Source organism: Schistocerca serialis, chromosome 5, assembly GCF_023864345.2.
Source record: "Schistocerca serialis cubense isolate TAMUIC-IGC-003099 chromosome 5, iqSchSeri2.2, whole genome shotgun sequence".
Taxonomy (NCBI): domain Eukaryota; kingdom Metazoa; phylum Arthropoda; class Insecta; order Orthoptera; family Acrididae; genus Schistocerca; species Schistocerca serialis.
In genome coordinates this window covers 300,941,627-300,957,722 of record NC_064642.1, presented here as the reverse complement: position 1 = coordinate 300,957,722, position 16,096 = coordinate 300,941,627, and the positions used below count along the sequence as shown (strand labels likewise).

Sequence of the window (16,096 nt, the reverse complement as noted above, 5' to 3'; positions counted from 1 at the left end):
AGCAGCTCTCCTTTCCAGACGTACCGAGAACGAGTACGGTAGTAGTCCACAGGTCTCCTGCGTTCCTCCAGAACGCTGGCCAGTAAGCACTGAGCGCGACTTGCCTCGTCTTGTCTGCCGCAGCCGTGCTGTGTCCGCCGCCACCGGCGCCGCTGCACGGCCGCATCGTGGCCGGCGAGGAGCGCTACCGCGTGGGCTCGGCCGTGCAGTTCCTCTGCGACGACCGCCACCAGCTGATCGGCGAGGCCAGCCTCGTCTGCACCGAGACCGGCGTCTGGTCGCACCCCACACCCCTCTGTGAGTACCCGCGTCCTTCTGTGCTCCACAACCCCCAGCGCGGACTACATTGGACACTCACTCTAATGCTCTTTGTTGTAATCACTATATAGCCCATAATGAATCAGGCTTACACATTCCTCACTGTAAATTTTATGCAACTGTCTATTAGAAATCTGACTGTTGAGATGTACCTTCTTAGTACCCTATCTTCAGGATACATTTTTAACAAAATTTCAAGTACACAAATTTTGCCGGCCGCGGTGGTCTAGCGGTTCTAGGCGCGCAGTCCGGAACCGCGCGACTGCTACGGTCGCAGGTTCGAATCCTGCCTCGGGCATGGGTGTGCGTGATGTCCTTAGGTTAGTTAGGTTTAAGTAGTTCTAAGTTCTAGGGGACTGATGACCACAGTAGTTAAGTCCCATAGTGCTCAGAGCCACATATATTTTGATCAGTTTGGACCAAACGGACGTTTCTAACCTCGTTGAGTAGTACAGGTGCTGATACCATAAATGTTTAGTTACTAACATAAAGTAGCTTATTTACTGTACCAAACACCAAAGACCATAAATTTCAGTATGAAAACTTCATGAAGTCTCTGGTAATTCGGGCAATGCATTCATTAACCTTTATTATAAAATCAGGACAGAAGGAAATTTTCACTCTGCAACGGAGTATGCGCTGATATGAAACTTCCTGTCAGATTAAAACTGCGTGCCGGACCGAGACTCGAACTCGGGACCTTTGCCTTTCATGGGCAAGTGCTCTAGCATCTGAGCTACCCAATCACGACACACACCCCGTCCCCACAGCTTTACTTCTGCCAGTACCTCGTCTCCTACCTTCCAATGGGCCGTGAGTCGTGCTTGGGTAGCTCAGATGGTAAAGCACTTGCCCGCGAACGGCCAAGGTCCCGAATTCGAGTCTCGGTCCGGCACACAGTTTTAATCTGCCAGGAAGTTTCAAAATCAGGACACTTGGTTCAACCTTTACAAATTTAAATGACATCATCAAAAGTTTTCGTAACTTTACAATTCCTTAAGTAAACCATTATAACAAATTTAAAAAAAAATCAGAACGACGGATCAAAATGTAAAAGAATAAAATCACTTGAAAGACAAGCAACAAAACCTTAAACTAGGCCAACCAGTTTGACGGTAAGTGGAAGTAGGGCACGACATATCCAAAATGGGGCCCTCTACATGGTAGCACTAACTCTAGATTAAACCACTTACTCACATCGCTTGTACGGCAACACGCCACCTACATGGCTGCCAGTTGGGCCTCATATCAATTTAATACTACATACACATTTCACCACATAGCATCGGCTCCTGCAACATACGGGAGTTGGAACTTTATTAGTGGCAACTATTAATTACAGCTCGTTTCAAAGTGTTACTGACCTTCAAAGTAGTCACCAGCATTGTTTATAACTCGTTGCCAGCGATGTGGAAGTCGTAGGATTCTCTTAGCAATGCCAGTTGTATTGACAGTTCAACTGGCGCGATCTATTTCCCGACGAAATTGTAGGAGTTCTGAAGCGAATGCCGTGAAGTCTTTCCCTCAGTTTAGAAATCGAGTTGAACTCACAACAGCTGTTTTTTTTTTTTTTTCTTTTTGTAAGTTTCTGTGGGACCAAACTGCTGAGGTCATCGGTCCCTAGGCATACACACTACTTAATCTACCTTAAACTAAAATAGATACTGCCTACAGGAAAACTAAAGAGACCTTTGGAGAGAAGAGAACCACTTGTATGAATATCAAGAGCTCAGATGGCAACCCAGTTCTAAGCAAAGAAGGGAAGGCAGAAATGTGGAAGGAGTAGATAGAGGGTTTATACAAGGGCGATGTACTTGAGGACAATATTATGGAAATGGAAGAGGATGTAGATGAAGATGAAATGGGAGATAAGATACTGCGTGAAGCGTTTGGCAGAGCACTGAAAGACCTAAGTCGAAACAAGGCCCCGGGAGTAGACAACATTCCATTACAACTACTGATGGCCTTGGGAGAGCCAGTCATGACAAAACTCTACCATCTGGTGAGCAAGATGTATGAGACAGGCGAACTACCCACAGACGTCAAGAAGAATATAATAATGCCAATCCAAAAGAAAGCAGGTGTTGACAGATGTCAAAATTACCGAACTATCAGTTTAATAAGTCACAGCTGTAAAATACTAACGCGAATTCTTTACAGACGAATGGAAAAGCTGGTAGAAGCGGACCTCGGGGAAGATCAGTTTGGATTCCGTAGAAATGTTGGAACACGTGAGGCAATACTAACCTTACGACTTATCTTAGAAGAAAGATTAAGAAAAGGCGAACCTACGTTTCTAGCATTTTTAGACTTAGAGAAAGCTTTTGACAACGTTAACTGGAATACTCTCTTTCAAATTCTGAAGGTGGCAGGGGTAAAATACAGGGAGCGAAAGGCTATTTACAATTTGTACAGAAACCAGATGGCAGTTATAAGAGTCGAGGGGCGTGAAAGGGAAGCAGTGGTTGGGAAAGGAGTGAGACAGGGTTGTAGCCTCTCCCCGATGTTATTCAATCTGTATATTGAGCAAGCAGTAAAGGAAACAAAAGAAAAATTCGGAGTAGGTATTAAAATTCATGGAGAAGAAGTAAAAACTTTGAGGTTCGCCGATGACATTGTAATTCTGTCAGCGACAGCAAAGGACTTGGAAGAGCAGTTGAACGGAATGGACAGTGTCTTGAAAGGAGGATATAAGATGAACATCAACAAAAGCAAAACGAGGATAATGGAATGTAGTCAAATTAAATCGGGTGATGCTGAGGGGATTAGATTAGGAAATGAGACACTTAAAGTAGTAAAGGAGTTTTGCTATTTAGGGAGTAAAATAACTGATGATGGTCGAAGTAGAGAGGATATAAAATGTAGACTGGCAATGGCAAGGAAATCGTTTCTGAAGATGAGAAATTTGTTAACATTGAGTATAGATTTAAGTGTCAGGAAGTCGTTTCTGATAGTATTTGTATGGAGTGTAGCCATGTATGGAAGTGAAACATGGACGATATCCAGTTTGGACAAGAAGAGAATAGAAGCTTTCGAAATGTGGTGCTACAGAAGAATGCTGAAGATAAGGTGGGTAGATCACGTAACTAATGAGGAGGTATTGAATAGGATTGGGGAGAAGAGAAGTTTGTGGCACAACTTGACTAGAAGAAGGGATCGATTGGTAGGACATGTTTTGAGGCATCAAGGGATCACAAATTTAGCATTGGAGGGCAGCGTGGAGGGTAAAAATCGCAGAGGGAGACCAAGAGATCAATACACTAAGCAGATTCAGAAGGATGTAGGTTGCAGTAGGTACTGGGAGATGAAGAAGCTTGCACAGGATAGAGTAGCATGGAGAGCTGCATCAAACCAGTCTCAGGACTGAAGACCACAACAACAACAAACTAACTTAATGAAGGACAACACACACACACCAATGCCCGAGGGAGGACTCGAACCTCCGACGGGGGGAGCCGCACGAACTGTGCTATGCGCCCTAGAGCACGCGGCTACCCCACGCGGCACGAGGGCTTAGGTCAGGGGAGTGCGGTAGGTGGTATAGCAATTAGCAGCCCCATCACTCAAACAAATCAGTAACAGCTTGCATTGTATTTGCTTGAGCGTTGTCCTGCAAAATTATGGTATGGTCCTGCAGAAAGGGTCATCATTTCTGTCTCTAAGCTTGTCGTAGGATGTGTTCCAAAAACGAACCGCATAGAGACAGAAGTCATGACACTTCCTGCAGGACTTGATCATCATTTTACAGGACAGGGCTCAAGCAAGTACAATGCAAGCTGTTACTGATTTGTTTGACTGATAGGGCTGCTAATTGCTATCCACCTACTGCACTCCCGTGACTTAAGTCCTCCTGAGTTAAACTCGATTTCTAAACTGAAGTAAACAGTTCACGGCAATCACTTCAGTACTCCTACAATTTGGTCAGGCAATAGGCCGCGTCGCTCGAACTGTCAACACAACTGGCGCTGCTAAGAGTATCCTATGACTTGCACATCGCTGGCAACGGGTTGTACACATTGCTGATGACTACTTTGAAACACGTATCTATTTTGTACGAGCTGTAGAGCACTTGCCCGCGAAAGGCAAAGGTCCCGAGTTCGAGTCTCGGTCGGGCACACAGTTTTAATCTGCCAGGAAGTTTCTGTAAATAAATAGTTGCCACTATTAAAGTTCCCACCCTCATAAAAGCTTTTAAGCATTGATGATAACCCGGAAAACTGAGTGAGCATGTACCCTTTTAAAACTTAAAACCACCAGGGACTGGCATAATTACCTGATTATTATTTCATTTCATTTCAAACGAAGAATTTAAGTCACCAAAAATGTTTATTAATCAACTAGCTTAGCGTCCGCTGCTTCACTCGCGTGGACTGTATGACCTGCAGACATTTTTTTATTTAATCGAATTGTTAAGTTCTTTACAAATTGCAACACTTTTTAAGCTTTCCACACTAATTACAGCTACGTAAGTTCAGTATTTTCCCAATGTACGTCTGACCAAACAATCATTCTGGTAGCAGCAGTTCAAATTTTCTTTTAATCATGGCCATTCTTGTGCAGGTATTTCCATAACAGCTTTCAACACATATTTCTATATATCTAACCGAGAAGTGAAATACCAATTTTTAATAAGTTTAGCATGAAATTTTTTTATGTAATGTAATGAAATATCCATCGCCTATTGCACTCCCCTAGGGAGATAATTTCTAGAAACACTAAAACACATATTCTTCTGATTTATAGGCGACAAGTCAAACACCAGTTTTCATGGCTATAGCCTCAAAAATCCTATAGTAGTTCTTTAGCAACTATTTAGTTTCAAAAAAGACTTTCACCCTCTATTTTGCCTTCCTTAGTTGTTGAATTTCTAAAAATTCTGAATCACGTACTTCTCATTTTCTGACTGAGAAACCAAATACAAGTTTTCGTAGTTCTAGCTTCAAAATTCCCATAATAGTGACATACTTTTAAAGAGTCTTTCATTCCGTATTTCACCCCCTTAGTGGAATTTTGGAGGTTCCCTTCTTAAATGATGCCTACAGTGTAAGAGCGTCACCGTCCCCTAACTTCAAGAAGTTTTTCCATCTTGATGGTTTGGGCTGGGCGGTAATGAGTCAGTGAATCAGTTTGACCCTGTTTCTCCCACTTAGGGGTTGAATTTCCAAGAACAAGGAAACATTTGTTTTTTCCATCTTTAACCGAGAATCCAAACACCAATTTTCAAATATTTATCATTAAAAATGCTTTCGCAATGAAATATTTTCGTAATCGTTTTCACTCCTATTTCACCCCCTTAGCGCTTCACTTTCCGGAAACACTCAAAGTGTATTTTTTTTATCTGTAACCGCGAAGTAAAATATCAGTGATCTTAGATCTGGCTTTAAAAATACTTTAGTAGTTCTTTAATAAAGATATATTTAAAAAAAAAAAAAAAAGCTTTCACCCACTATTTCACCCCAAAGATTTAAATTTCCAAATGTTCTGAAACACGTATGTCTTTATTTATGACCGAATAATCAAATACCAACTTTCGTAGGTCTAGCTTCAAAATTGCCTTAATAGCGACGTTTATCAAAACTGTCCTTCATCCTCTATTTCACCCCCTTTGGGCTGGAACTTCGGAAAAGCTCTTCTTAAACGACGCCTCCAGCATGTCCACAACTCGAAATTTAAAGTTTCTGTCCCTAGCGCTTTGGGCTGGGCGATGATGAGTCAGTCAGTTAGTCAGTCAGTCACAAAACTACCTTTTCTACATAGCGATAAGGGAAACAGCCCAGAATTAAGTGAAATAATAAAGTAATTGACAGAACAAACATGTGCGTTACCATTGTTTCAATCAAAAGATGCGCCCAATAACTATAGCAATTAGAAACAACACGTCAGCAGAAACCGATGGCTGACACCATAATTTACTAGCCACAGTAAATCAGGTTAATTCACAAAATGGAACAACGGTAACAACTGGAAAATTAAAATGTTGCTAAGCAGCACCTCAATCACTTAGTACGTTGTCATCTTTAAAATTAATGAACTGTCTTTCCGTCGCGTTACTGAGTGAACACCCAAATAATGACATAACCAAAAACAAATTCTGTGTCTAATAACCAGGATGATGATCATCACACTGGTTTACTACAACACGTATGTTTAGAACAGAGTAAGTGTTTACCAGTAATTAAACTCCCGCTTCGTCCTTCGCCGTTAGTTCAGTAATTCCACTCCCATAGGCATCAGCACATTTACAGGCCCATCCAATGGCAGTCGCGTTCCACGCACTTCGACAATAGCGTGTCAGACAATCTGGACCCGCTGTGTATCCTTCAATGGGGAACAAACAGCGGTTACATCTGTCGAGAACCGCAATCCACTCTTCGAACTAATCCAAGATAAGAGACGCCGAGTGCAGACTCGGAGATACTGTGTACTTCGTTCCGCCTGGAAGAGCACAACGACGCCACATATCATACAGACCCGCGGCGTAGTGCTAGTCCGCTGGGTGGTTCTTCGTGTACTCTCGGCAGGAAAGTGCGTTCACTCTCCGGCTGCTCCACGCCCACTCCTTTCCCCTGCACTCAGTTTGTCCCTCCAAGGCGCTAAGCCGCTGGTCTCACTACCTCCCTTCGTGCCATGTCGCTCGGCCTTTTAACTACCTGCGCCAGAGTTCCTTTAGTAATCAGACACTCGAAGCTAGTTCGAGATATCAAACAAAGAAAACTACAAACACTGAAGCAATCTAAAGAGTGCCACGGCTCACTTCTCGCAAGTCAATCTAACGTCAAGAAACGCACATATAAGAAAAAAGCCGGGCCGGCTGGTGTGGCCTTGCGGTTCTAGGCGCTTCAGTCTGGAACCGCGTGACCGCTACGGTCGCAGGTTCGCATCCTACCTCGGGCATGGATGTGTGTGATGTCCTTAAGATAGTTAGGTTAAAGTAGCTCTAAGTTCTAGGGAACTGATGACCACAGATGTTAAGTCCCATAGTGCTCAGAGCCAGCCAAGAAAAAAGCCCAAAATAAATCAGTATTGTTGCTTTCTTACCAATCCAAAAGGATAACGGAGGACGTATCTGACAAACTGTAACTTTATAAAAATGAAAAAAAGCAATCTGCGTACAGTCATGGACACGTTACTAGGTCCAACAGAAGCTGATACATTACTGAAACAAAGTCTGACGGACCAAATGCCTTCCATGACAGTTTTCGTCTTCTCTCGCTAATCAACTCACCAGCAACTATTTTAACTGCAAAACTCTTACCCACAACCGCCAGTTACACTCCTGGAAATTGAAATAAGAACACCGTGAATTCATTGTCCCAGGAAGGGGAAACTTTATTGACACATTCCTGGGGTCAGATACATCACATGATCACACTGACAGAACCACAGGCACATAGACACAGGCAACAGAGCATGCACAATGTCGGCACTAGTACAGTGTATATCCACCTTTCGCAGCAATGCAGGCTGCTATTCTCCCATGGAGACGATCGTAGAGATGCTGGATGTAGTCCTGTGGAACGGCTTGCCATGCCATTTCCACCTGGCGCCTCAGTTGGACCAGCGTTCGTGCTGGACGTGCAGACCACGTGAGACGACGCTTCATCCAGTCCCAAACATGCTCAATGGGGGACAGATCCGGAGATCTTGCTGGCCAGGGTAGTTGACTTACACCTTCTAGAGCACGTTGGGTGGCACGGGATACATGCGGACGTGCATTGTCCTGTTGGAACAGCAAGTTCCCTTGCCGGTCTAGGAATGGTAGAACGATGGGTTCGATGACGGTTGGGATGTACCGTGCACTATTCAGTGTCCCCTCGACGATCACCAGTGGTGTACGGCCAGTGTAGGAGATCGCTCCCCACACCATGATGCCGGGTGTTGGCCCTGTGTGCCTCGGTCGTATGCAGTCCTGATTGTGGCGCTCACCTGCACGGCGCCAAACACGCATACGACCATCATTGGCACCAAGGCAGAAGCGACTCTCATCGCTGAAGACGACACGTCTCCATTCGTCCCTCCATTCACGCCTGTCGCGACACCACTGGAGGCGGGCTGCACGATGTTGGGGCGTGAGCGGAAGACGGCCTAACGGTGTGCGGGACCGTAGCCCAGCTTCATGGAGACGGTTGCGAATGGTCCTCGCCGATACCCCAGGAGCAACAGTGCCCCTAATTTGCTGGGAAGTGGCGGTGCGGTCCCCTACGGCACTGCGTAGGATCCTACGGTCTTGGCGTGCATCCGTGCGTCGCTGCGGTCCGGTCCCAGGTCGACGGGCACGTGCACCTTCCGCCGACCACTGGCGACAACATCGATGTACTGTGGCGACCTCACGCCCCACGTGTTGAGCAATTCGGCGGTACGTCCACCCGGCCTCCAGCATGCCCACTATACGCCCTCGCTCAAAGTCCGTCAACTGCACATACGGTTCACGTCCACGCTGTCGCGGCATGCTACCAGTGTTAAAGGCTGCGATGGAGCTCCGTATGCCACGGCAAACTGGCTGACACTGACGGCGGCGGTGCACAAATGCTGCGCAGCTAGCGCCACTCGACGGCCAACACCGCGGCTCCTGGTGTGTCCGCTGTGCCGTGCGTGTGATCATTGCTTGTACAGCCCTCTCGCAGTGTCCGGAGCAAGTATGGTGGGTCTGACACACCGGTGTCAATGTGTTCTTTTTTCCATTTCCAGGAGTGTAAAATAAAGAGTAATGATGCGCATTCGTCTTTGTTCTGGGATGCACAGTACAGTGAACACTTCAGTTCTAAAATCCAGTGACATATGCAACAGTATCTGCAATTAACTTCGGTCCTGAAGAATTAAATTAAAGAGAAAGGCATATAGTCATTTATCATTCTTCGGAAAGGAAAATGTGGTTCAATGACAAACGGGATTGTCAAGTTGAAGAGATCTACCGGACACGACAGTCTTTGCGTAGTATAAGTACAGTGTATGCAGTACTTCACTTCAGGCATACCTTTCGACACGTAACATAAATTAAGAGTTGAAATAATGTAATGTTTAGCAATTCCTTCGGCTGAGAGCCGCGTGGTTTTCAACAAAATAGGATCTTTGGTATTTGCACAAACATTTACTTCGAAAATATATACTGAAGAGCCAAAGAAACTGGTACACCTGTCTAATATAGCGTAGGGCCTCGGCGACCACGCAGAGGTGGCATTGACTCAACTAATGTCTGAAGTAGTGCTGCAAGTAATCGACACCATGAATGCTGCAGGGCTGTTCATAAATTAGCAAGAGTACAAGGGGATGGAGATCTCTTCTGAACAGCACGTTGCGGAACGTACAAGATATGCTCAATAATGTTCATGTATGGGGAGTTTAGTGGCCAGCGGAAGTGCTTACACTCAGAGGAGTGTTCCTGGGCCCACTCTGTACCAGTTCTGGAAGTTTGCAATGTCGATTGTCCTGCTGAAATTGTCCAAGTCCGTCGGAATGCACAATGGACATAAACGAATGCAGGCGATCAGACAGAATGCTTACTTACGGGTCACCTGTCTGAGTCGAATCTAGACGTGTCAGTGGTCCAATATCATTTCAACAGCACGCGCCCCATATTATTACGGAGCCTCCACCAGACTGAACACTCTCCTGCTGACATGCAGTGTCTATGGATTCATCAGGTTGTCTCCACACCCATACGCGTCCAGCCGCTCTATACGATTTGCAATGAGACTCGTCCGACCAACAACATGTTTCCAGTGATCAACAGTCCAGTGTCGGTGTTGGTGGGCCCAGGCGAGGCGTAAGCCTTTCTGTCATGCAGTCGTCAAGAGAACACGAGTAGGCCTTTGGCTGCAGAAGCCCATATCAGTGATGATGTTTCGTTGGATGGTTCGCACGCTGACACTTGTTGATGGCGCAGCATTGGAATCTGCAGCAATTTGCAGAAGGTTGTACTTTTGTGACATTCAACGATTCTCTTCAGTCGTCGTTGGTCTTTTCCTTTCAGGATCTTTTTTCCGTCCGCAGCGATGTTGTAAATTTGATATTTTACCGGATACCTGATATTCAGGCACATTCATGAAATGGTCGTACGGGAAAATCCCCACTTCATCACTATCTTGGTGATGCTGTGTCCCACCGCTCGTATAGCACACTGGTGATACTCACCGAAATCTTGATGACCTGCCATTGTAGCAGCAGTAACCGTACTAACAACTGCGCCAAACATTTGTTGTCTTACAAAGGCGCTGCCGACAGCAGCGCTGTATTCTGGCTCTTAACGTATCTCTGTATTTGAATACGCATGCCTGTACCAGTTTCTTTGGTGCCTCATGTAATTAAAAATAATAAATCATAGCAGCCGAGATTTTTTAATGAGTATGTTCCTACAGGTGTAAATCGAATATTCCACACATTTTATCGCTAATATTCGGTTCCTATATTTATCTTATGTAGTTTTATTGTGACTGTCAGTTTAATTTCAATTTTTATATATGTTACTCTCCGTTTCTATCACTGTACACTCTTCTGGCATTTATGTAGTACTGCTGCTAGCTCAAAATGATGTCCGTCAACCTAAATGCATTTGGCAATACGTATAACGACATTCCTCTCAACAGCGAGTAGTCCGCCTTACGTAATGTTCGCACATGCATTGACAATGCGCTGACGCATGTAGTCAGGCGTTGTCGGTGGATCTCGATAGCAAATATCCTTCAACATTCCCCACAGAAAGAAATCCGGGGACGTCAGATCCGGTGAAGGTGCGGGCCATGGCATTGTCCTTCGACGAACAACCCATCTGTCATGAAATATGCTATTCAATATCGCTTCAACCGCACACGAGTTATGTGCCGGACATCCATCATGTTGGAAGTACCTCGCCATTCTGTCATGCCGTGAAACATGATGTAGTAACACCCGTAGAACATTACGTAGGAAATCAGCATACATTACACCATTTAGATTGCCGTCGATAAAATGGGGGCCAATTATCCTTCCTCCCATAATGCCGCACATTCATTAACCCGCCCAGGTCGCTGATGTTCCACTTGTCGCAGCCATGGGGATTTTCAAAAAAAAAAAAAAAAGTGTTCAAATGTGTGTGAAATCTTATGGGACTTAACTGCTAAGGTCATCAGTCCCTAAGCTTACACACTACTTAACCTAAATTATCCTAAGAACAAACACACACACCCATGCCCGAGGGAGGACTCGAACCTCCGCCGGGACCAGCCGCACACTCCATGACTGCATTGCCTTAGACCGCTCGGCTAATCCCGCATGGCGTGGATTTTCCGTTGCCCAGTAGTGCATATTATGGCGGTTTACGTGACCGCTGTTGGTGAATGACGCTTCGTCGCTAAATAGAAACCGCGCGGAATTAGCCGAGCGGTCTAAGGCGCTGCAGTCATGGACTGTGTGGCTGGTCCCGGCGAAGGTTCGAGTCCTCCCTCGGGGATGGGTGTGTGTGTTTGTCCTTAGAATAATTTAGGATAAGTAGTGTGTAAGCTTAGGGACTGATGACCTGAGCAGTTAAACCCCATAGGATTTCACACACATTTCAACACTTTTGCCAAATAGAACGCGTGCAAAAAATCTGTCATCGTCCCGTAATTTCTCTTGTTCCCAGTGGCAGAGCTGTACACGACGTTCAAAGTCGTCGCCATGCAATTCCTGGTGCACAGAAATATGGTACGGATGCAATCGATGTTGATGTAGCATTCTCAACACCGACGTTTTTGAGATTCCCGATTCTCGCGCAGTTTGTCTGCTACTGATGTGCGGATTAGCCGCCACAGTAGCTAAAGCACCTAATTGGCATCATCATTTGTTGCAAGTTGTGGTTGACGTTTCACATGTGGCTGAACACTTACTGTTTCCTTAAATAACGTAACTACCCGGCGAACGGTCCGGACACTTGGAGGATGTCGTCCAGGATACCGAGCAGCATACATGGCACACGCCCGTTTGGCATTTTTATCACAATAGCCATACATCAACACGATATCGAACTTTTCCGCAATTGGTAAACGGTCCATTTTGAGACGGGTAATGTATCACGAAGCAAATACCGTCCGCACTGGTGGAATGTTACGTGATACCACGTACTTATGCGTTTGTGACTATTACAGCGCCATCACAAAGCGAAAAGTGGTCCAACTAAAACATTCATATTTCTTTACGTATACACGAATATGCAATAAAAATGGATGTTCCTATTAAAAAAAAACGCATTTGATATCCGTCTGACCTATTGCAGCGCCATCTAGCGGACCAACCATAGCACCATCTGGTTTACCCCTTCGAGCTAGACGAGTTTTGATCTTTGTAGTTTTTTCGTTTGATGCTTATTTCGTGAGGTATTTGGCCCAGTCACTATCAATGGACCACCCTGTATATATACACTAACTCTTTAATGTGGTTAGTAATATTACAATTACGTTGTCAAATGCGACATATCCTCCTGTTTCGTACCTCACAATAAGAGAAATCTTTTTCAAAGTTTTTCTCTATCACTATATCCTCTCTGATGACGATGACGAGCTATAGCTGGATGATAGCCTTATAAGCCTAAACCTGGTTAACTAATAACTCAACACCGCAGAACATCGACTTTTTCCGCTTTTCGTTTATATATGTGAAGTTTTTCTACGAAACAGTGGAGTAAGAATAAACTGATATAAGAAAATAACAAAAAAATTAAATGATCGTTTGGCATTTCCGGTCGGGGGGCCCAATGCGAGGAAGTTCGGCCGCCGAGTCTTACTTTAGTTGCGCCCCATTGGGCGACTTGCGCGCCGATGGTGATGATGAAATGATTATGAGGACAACACAACACCCAGACCACGAGCGGAGAAAATCCCCAACCCGGCCGGGAATCGAACCTGGCGGTAGGCAAGCCTGCACGGTAGGCAAGCACGTAACCACTCAGCTAAGCAGGCGAACACTATACAATTTTTTTTTTCATTTGTTGGTCAGGTAAAAGCGATACACTTAAGAGCTGCCAGGCTTTTTTAGTGCGGCTGATTGATGGTGTCCTTCCGAGTGCTCTGTCACATTGTTCTATATTATGCACAATATTTAGACGACCGACCCATCCATTTTCTTCAGGTGTTGATAGTTTTATTAATTCGTGTTGTCTCTGCCTGGTCTCTGACCAGAATGTGAGCTATTGTTCGTCTCACCCCGCTGTTTGGAGTCGAGTTCGATTCCGAACCCCCAGTAAGCCTTTTGATGCTCTTTTGTTTTTCTGATATCACACTGATATTCCGTGTAACGCTAATTCTCCCAGCACTTTGATGCTCTTTTATTTTTCTGATGTCGCACTGATATTCCGTGAAACGCATATACTTACAAAAATGAGTGTCAGATCCCAAGCGTGATTTAAACTAAGTCACTGTCCCAATGTAATAGGTTTTCTAACATCTCTTTTTTCAGTTGACTCCTTCATTACCTATCCCACAGACTTGGCGTTTGTACGACGATACTGGTCTCATTATATTTAATCTCACGATAGTATTCGAGACTGCGCTCGGTCACAGCACAAAACCTGGAAGCATTTTATTGATGGCTGAAATAGTCTAAATAAAACCATTAGGTCTTTAGATGCCTCGAAAAAGGTTGCTTCTAAGCAGATCGAAAATCCACTTATAGCTGTTTTACTGTCTAGTAATGATGCAGCTTAGTTTCCAAAATGATTCAGTCAAATGAACACCATTAGTAGGCGCCTCCACACCGATCAGTGTAGCTTGTGCCTCCGTTAATATGTATAATATCAAAAGCAGACGCTTTGGGGCTTGAGTACTGTATCACGACTGTATGAATCGTTGTCCAACTTCAACAGTTTTTATCGACACTGACGACGATCACAGAAGACTTGTTTGTAATGTCTACTTGATGTTTCAGACTCTTAGCCATAATTTTCAATGTTCTTACCGTAAATAGTCCGGTTTTTGTTTGATTAAGGTACTTATTCGTTTTTCAAGTAGTTAAGAATTATGTACATGACACATTACTAAGGCTCTGAGAGCTGATATCTATAACTCTACACCTACCATTTACGTTAAATGCTTGGTCGAAAAACAAAATTAGTTTCTCTGAGACTCGGTAGAAGCGTGTTCCCTTCTGAACAATAGCTGTCCATCCCTGTCGAGCACGGTAATAATAATATTCTGTTTCATTTGGTGGAGTACATCACTGCGTCGGCCAATTACCGCGGCTTTTATAGTAATGTACATCACACGCTTGAAATGCCCTGAAAAAGAATCAATGGACGCAACAGATCAAATGCAACCAGTCGTGCTAACACAGTAACTGTGTAATTTGCTGCATCTTCAACAGGCTAAATGTTCAGTAAATCTTTAACAGTGGTACACATAAATTAACTTCTCCAGTTTAGCTCAAAACGTGACTCTAGAGCATGTTTATCAAATATTTCAGACTAGAGGTTCACAGAAACCTGGTTCTCGTTCTTGCAGATGTGCCCATTCCGACGTCTATGTAACCGTCATATCTGTTAATACCAACTATAAGAGTTACAATGGTTAAAATGGCTCTGAGCACTATGCGACTTAACTTCTGGGGTCATCAGTCGCCTAGAACGTAGAACTAATTAAACCTAACTAACCTAAGGACATCACACACATCCATGCCCGAGGCAGGATTCGAACCTGCGGCCGTAGCGGTCGCTCGGCTCCAGACTGCAGCGCCTAGAACCGCACGGCCACACAGGCCGGCATATGAGAGTTACCTTCATTAGCTTACGGTAAACGAATCATGGCTAAAATTTCGTATACGGTGTGAGGTTAGGTATTCCTAGCACTAGCAACTTTTACGTTTGGGAAATATGTAGGCTGGACCCCTGCAGTGCACTCCAAATCCTTACCTGAGGTGTATCTACTGTATAGTGTACGCCACTGCACGCTCACTGATTGGAAGTGCGTTATTTAACCTTCCTATCACAGCCTTCCCAAAATCCGGTGCATTGACGGCCCATCTTACCCCACCAACATAGCTACGACAGAGACTTCCGGTTTCTGGAAGGCACTGATAAAATGCAGGCTCGTAATGTCGTACTTTTTACTCCTAATAACAGAACGACGCGTGCTTGAAACTAATGTCTTAATTTCCATACGAAGACTAACTGTGTCACAAGTAATAATATGTCATATGTAAACACAGCACAGAACAAAATTATTCATTCATCTACATAGAATCTCTTGTGCAGTATGATCTGTTGGAGCCTCACAGTCGTTCTAAAGCGAAACGGAAGCTTCACGCCAAGTAATGTGAGATGGGAGTGGGGGCAAACCTTTGAAGCTATGTTATCTACATGGCGGTAGTAGTGGAACAACACAGACACCACCCGCTCTGAATTGTTGCTAATTTTATTCAAAACGACGGATCTAAGATGGCTGTGGTAGATATGGCAATGTCGCAATGACATCGTGGTGGGAAGTTCAAACTCTGGCGTCAAAATAGGTCAATTACGCTACCTCCACTAACCTAACCTCCTCTCCTCCCCTACAAAATAGTGGGAAGTTCAAATTTTGTCAGAAAAAAGTTACTTGGGCTACCTCACTAACCTAAGAAAATGGTGGGGAGTAAGGTCACTTGGGCTACCTCCACTAACCTAAGTCATCCGACCTCCACCTCTTACTAGGAATTGGCGGGAAAAGGACAGCCTGTGCTGGGCTGGTGGATGGGATGGACATAAGTATGCAGTATTTACTTCAACAATATGAGTTGTCATAGGCAGTCGCTCCATACTGTGCGTTCACCATGAGGTCCAGAGTCCAACTGACCTAGTTCA

At 44.6% G+C, this 16,096-nt stretch overlaps 1 protein-coding gene across 1 annotated transcript in view; it reads left to right on the top strand.

Moving 5' to 3' along the window:
* LOC126481912 (locomotion-related protein Hikaru genki-like) overlaps nt 1-16,096 on the top strand; it is a 321,675-nt gene that overhangs the window by 268,073 nt on the left and 37,506 nt on the right. The window contains exon 9 of the mRNA XM_050105871.1: nt 124-297. Coding sequence (XP_049961828.1) covers nt 124-297 — 174 coding nt within the window. The remainder of the gene's footprint in view (nt 1-123; nt 298-16,096) is intronic.